Genomic DNA, 5935 nt, shown 5'->3' on the forward strand with positions numbered 1-5935 from the left:
GGCTAATCATGTTTTGGGTGTACTATTCCTTTAATCCAGTCAGAAATGAGTTTTCGTCTGGGATAAACTAATCCCCAAACAGCTGCAGGTAGCGTGGCTAGGATCCCCACTGCTTTACCTTTTAGGATGAGTAAACTCTGTAGTGGGCAAGTAGTTCATGACGGCGATGTAGATGAAACTCTCAGCGTCCTCCATCACACTGAGGATGGACTGAAGATCTGGAGTTCTGCCGGTAGCGCAGAAGGAAGGAGGCGAACTCTGAACAGGAATCAGGAAAGTCAGCAAAACTGGGAACAGCGCAGATAATTTAAGGAGGAGTTATAGGATATCGTTTCATTACGGATTCTCACAGAGAGATAAACGCTGGATGGTGTGCTGTTCAGCGGGAGCTGAAGGGGCGTGTCCTTGTTGTACAGAGTGGTGAAGTTGGAAGGCCACGGTGACGGAATGGACTGGCTCCCCCCTACGAACCAATAAGCTTCAAAGATCTTCTCCAGATCTGCAGCCAGGCAGCTGCAGTTATAGACCACGGCTCCCAGCTCCTTCACCTGGAAAACAACAACCAAATGTTTTTAGGATTCAGGCTCTAAGTCGGGTTTCTATTCCTCCTTCTTTGTTTCTACATTAAAATAAACTGTTCAGAATTAGCCCATTTATAAAATGTCACAGTTAAAATCTTTCTGCAAAGCGTTGGGGGTGTTTTAAATATTTCTGGGATCAAGAAAAAAATAGAAAACTAAATGTAAGATTTCAATTATTGCCTGTGTTTTGGTTAAACTAGTTAGAATCAGTGAATTTTCTCCTACAGATGCTGGTAGAGGTCAAAAAGCTGAGGACCATGCGATTGATTTTGACTCTAAACAACCTTTGACTAGAAATGTAACAGATCTCCTTTGAGTTTGTCTTGTTCTCTTCCTCTGCTGATCTGAACCAGCTTCCAGCCGTTTCACACAGACCTGCGTCAGCGACCTCCAGTCCATGTTGGCGCTGCCGATGTAAACGTGCTTCTTGTCAACGACCCAGAACTTGGTGTGAAGAACCCCTGAGGTGAGATTTCTCATGTCAACTTTTCTGATGTCGGCTCCTGAAAAAAAAGCATCAGAGCTTCAGGAAGAAAACCAGACTGAAGATCTCAGCTTTGAAAACACATTTTATCTCAGAGCAGCAGAGGATCCATTTATTAAATCCTGGTTTCTTCCTGGATGAAGCTGTCTGCTCTCCCTTGCATAGGTGGGTTCTCTCTGTGCAGCCCAGCTTCTTCCCACAGGGGGAACATGACTGTTGGTTAACTGTTGTGTGTGGAAGTAGACCCTGTGATGGTCTGGGGGGAGTGACCACCACCCACCCAAGAAACTGAAAGTTTCAGGTCTTGCAGTTGTGCTCCTATCGTTTAAATCTAAATAATGGGTTTTGGGAAAATGTTCCTGGTTTAGATCCGTCCTCTGCTCAGCTCCACTAAGTAGGCATTTGCTCCACTGAAACAAATGCCTACTTGCTCAGAAGGACCTGCAGCCTTAATATGAATAACTTCCTAAACCGAGGAGGGAAAACATAAATCTGTCCAAACAGATTAAAGCCGGGCATATACTGTACTATTTTTTGCCCTTTTTGGGCCAATTCTCCTGTCGTGTGAATATTTTTCGATCAGGCCGAGTTTTAGCTTCATGTGCGTCGTATATTTTATGCACGCTCAGTGAATTTGTTCTCACACTGAGCGTCTGGCAGCACAGCGTGAGAACAAACATCGTGAGCTGGGAACTTTCAAACCCTGCAGTTTTGTTGTACAGTTTGAGCTGTAGCTACATGCAACGATTGAAAATAATCGGACAGCGTGTGCCCGGTAGGGGTGTAATCAGCTCCATCATGGCGATTTGATTCAGTATTGACCCAACGATTCGATTATTTTTCGATACTTAATAATACACCACGATACGATACGATTCGATTAATTGGTTATTTTTTATTTTATTTAATTTTTTAACACCTTACAGGCTAAACAAAGTTTCAAATTTGAAATAAATCAATGAAAGCTGTAATATCGTTATGCATTTTTTTTTTTATCAACAACAGCAAATAACAGAAAGCACTCCACCTATTCCTATTAAAACCGCATTCACTGAAAAATAATAACACCCCTGCGTTATAGATTCTGAAAGGCCGTGCATCAAAAAATACTGCACAAAATCAGTGCAATGAGTGCAATGCAATATCTCGGCTCCAGATGTCCCCGCCCCCTCCACAGACGCTCCGCTGCTCCTCTCCCAAATTGTAGCAGACTACAGACAGTGCTGCAGACAGAGGGCCAGCTTGTTTTATTTTTATGACCGAAATTGCGGAAAACAACTCGAGAAGTTTGACCCGCTAGAAGAGCGAGGTACGCGAGAACACTGGGACCCTTTTTCCACCTGGATCTCCGCTCTTTTTGGCCCTCATGTCCCTCCATCGTCAAACTAAACTCGCCCCCACTTCCTCACCGCCTCGGCCGTATCTAGACCCACAGTGTGTAGCACAGACCACGCTGCAATATTGAGCATAAATCACAAATGTCTGTGTCAAGCTTACTGCAGCACACTGCTGCAGGAGTATAAGCGAGGTAGGAGGGCAAAATAGGTTTAGCGCCACCGCAGCACGGGAGGGAGAAATACATCCAGGAGCAAATGGATAAAAATAGACAGGAGGAAAAAAAAAAAAATCATGAATCGATACTCTTGCTGAAGTATCGATGCATCGGATCGTCGGTTGTTGGATCAATGCATCGATACAAAACGATTATTATTTACACCCCTAGTGTCCAGCTTACCATTTTAAGAGACAAAAGTGTATTCTATAACTATTGTCACCCATTCCAGGTAGGCAATAAAAAGTTCTACTGGATTCACTTTGTATTCGTCTTTTTCCTGGTTCACAAAGGTAGGCAGCAGCTTGACAAAGCCATGATGGCAATTATTTTACATCCAAGTAGTATGAAGCTCTTCGTATATACACAGACATCAATTTTAAACAGATGGTATCGTTATGGTATCCGTATCGACCAATACTGCACAGCTAGGTATCGGTATCGGGGCCAAAAAAATGGCATCGGTGCAACACAATTTTAACAAGCCACTCCGTCTCCATAATTCTCTTAAATGCCCCATCAGACAGGAAACAGCTCTCTGGAAATGCTAAATGATGAAAATATCATACAGATAAAAGACAGATTTTTGTGCAGCAAAATTCAATTCAGCTCATTCAATTACTCATTATTATTTTCTTGTTCCTATTTCCTTACATTTCAAACATGTCTGCATGTTAAATGCCACTTTCCCCTCCTCTGACTTAATAAAGAATAAATCTTTTAAAATGGAAAAAGCTTAAAAAGTTGGATATAAAAACTTAAAATAAATCAGTCAAAGGGAAAGCAAAACAGAAACAGCCACCTGAATTCTCGAGCAGTGTGAGATCAGCCTGCGGTTTCCCTTCCTGCGAGTCGACAGCAATTCGGACGTGAAGATTCCCTGAGAGTACAGCCAGTCTCTTCAAAACCTCCTCCCCCTGTGCAAACAGCATCGTTTATTACGCTGCATGATGCCAAAGAGGGGAGCTAAGAAAAGCAGGGCAGCCAAACATGGCTGTTACAACCAAAACAAACAGACCGTATTTAAAATAAAAAAACAGTCAGCAGAGGCCCCCAGAGAGGCTGAAATCTGAGCCGTCTGTGCTCACCTGAGAGGCAGTGGGGTCCTGAGTGCTGGTGTCCTTGTTAGTAAGCGTCCAATAGAAGGAGGCGATGTCCACGCTGCTGCGCGCCTCGCTCATCAGACTGATCCACGCCTGAAAGATGGAGGGGTTGGTGGAGGAGGAGTTAAACTCCAGCCCCTCAGGGATGCTCTCCACCAGAACAATCCTGACAGGGAAGAAGGGAAGCAGACAATTTACTGAACTGAAAAAATGATCAGAGGTGTCAAAAGCATTCCTGTTTATTACTCAAGTAGAAATATAAATCCTACTGTTTAAAACACTTCTGTAAAAGTATCAACTTAAGCTACTTACTCAAGTAAAAGCATAAAAGTTTCATTTTTAAAACCGCTTGAAATATAAAAGGTATGCAGGAAAAAATGTTAAGGAAAGATGCTTTAAACCTCATACTGGATACAGCGCTAACCTATTAAAGGAACATTTTTCTATAATCCTGGATGAAACCTTCCTTATACTTAAGTTTCTTAGGTTTATAACTAATGGTATCAGTGTCAAATTTAACTTTGCATTGTCTTGAAAAAATATTTATTTTGGTTTGTGATGAGCAACAAGTTGAAGCAGCGCAGAGTCCGACCATAAAGAAATTAATTGTCTGAATGAAACAAATTATTTTGATAATTTAATACTGATATTGAAAAAACTACTTGTTAGTTTTGTTTAATTTAAGCTAATAAAACAAAACTAAAGAGCAATTTCTTTAAAATGTAAGGAGTAAAAAGTAGAGATAATTGTAAAAAAGAAAACTGTATGGAATAGAAGTAAAATGTTGTCTAATAAATAAATACTGTAAAGTATAGATAGTGGTAATGAAGTATTTGACTTTGTTGCCTGACACTCCGTTAAATAATAAAATAGCACGAAGCTAAAGTGTTTCCACTTTTAATGTCACCTTAATTCTGAAATAAATTAAAAAATGAAAACGCTCCAATAACCAGACTGTATAGATGTGCAGACTCTGTTTTAGCATCTAGTCAGAGTTGATCTGCGTAAAAATAAATGACTTTGGGGATTTTTAGCCACTCTACCCTAGACATTTTTTCCAGATCCATCAGTGAAAAAACAAATCTCCTCTTTATGGACTCCACAGGTTTTCAGCTTTAGTTCTAAACTTCAATTTCTTCTGATTAATTCACATTTGAATGGACTGAGTGTGATACTAAAAAAAAAATATAATTTTCCTTTTATAGATTACTAACAGAAACTTTAAGGTTTTATATCACCGCTAATATGTGTTTAGAACAAATGTATTATTTCCTGCGCTTTGTTAGCTTACGTTTATTCCTGGTTCCTCAGATAAACTTTCATCCATGTTAGATCTTTTCACAAAGCAAAGAAAGACAGAACATTTATCTCTTTGCTTTCTTCCCTCCAACAGATATTTTTCAGCTGTTTTCCACTATATTAAAGCTCCATTAAATGATTTTTTTCTGCTGCATCATCACCTGAGTTTTTAACAATAGTTTATAGACTTTTAATATCCATCATACATTTACATTACAGACTAATACATCAAAAAAATATATGCTGTATAGACAGAAGCAGAAATATATGATGCCTTCCATTTTGAACCAGAAAGTAAATGATAACATGTTTTTCCATCCATTCATCCATTTTCTGTCACACTTATCCCTGCTGGGGTCACAAGGGATGCTGGAGAGGTCACCAGTCCATCGCACGATAACATGTTTTTAAAACCTTTAAATAATAATCTGAATAGTGTGGTGTGCATTTGCTTTCGGTTCACCTGAGATAACATTTATCAGAGCTAGGGCTCAAACAATTATGTTTAATCAACTAATAATCTAATAATCAACTAAATTAATAACTGATTATTCGTTAACTGGAGTACAGAGACTCTAAAATACCATAAACTGAAAGAGTCACCCGCTCAGAGCAGTAATTATGCCAAAATTGTCAAAAATATACACATAAACATCTTAAATTCAAGATAAAAGAATCTTTATTGCTCATCAATGTTCACTATCTAGGACTCCTACAGCAGCATCATTTTAGCATCACCTGGTTTAAATTCTGTATAAAATCTTCTTTAGTTAACCTTCTGCCCTCCAATTTTAATTTATTATTTGAAAAAATCTCATGCAGGGTTTATACAGGAATGAGGAATTCTAATTTATTGCTTTTTAATGCTCTTTCTTTAGCTTTTTTTCCACGTCAGGCTTCTTTCAGAACAGCTTGG

The 5935-nt window shown here is 39.4% G+C and overlaps 1 protein-coding gene across 1 annotated transcript in view; it reads right to left on the reverse strand.

Annotated features, from left to right (window-relative positions):
* The window catches only part of pld3 (phospholipase D family member 3), a 15089-nt gene that overhangs the window by 4337 nt on the left and 4817 nt on the right, over positions 1 to 5935 (reverse strand). Inside the window, exons 5-9 of the mRNA XM_015390763.1 lie at positions 3706 to 3886; positions 3420 to 3534; positions 957 to 1084; positions 351 to 548; positions 119 to 258 (exon numbers count right to left, since the gene is read on the reverse strand). Coding sequence (XP_015246249.1) covers positions 119 to 258; positions 351 to 548; positions 957 to 1084; positions 3420 to 3534; positions 3706 to 3886 — 762 coding nt within the window. The remainder of the gene's footprint in view (positions 1 to 118; positions 259 to 350; positions 549 to 956; positions 1085 to 3419; positions 3535 to 3705; positions 3887 to 5935) is intronic.

Source organism: Cyprinodon variegatus, unplaced genomic scaffold (genome assembly GCF_000732505.1).
Source record: "Cyprinodon variegatus isolate N-32 unplaced genomic scaffold, C_variegatus-1.0 Scaffold510, whole genome shotgun sequence".
Lineage (NCBI taxonomy): Eukaryota > Metazoa > Chordata > Actinopteri > Cyprinodontiformes > Cyprinodontidae > Cyprinodon > Cyprinodon variegatus.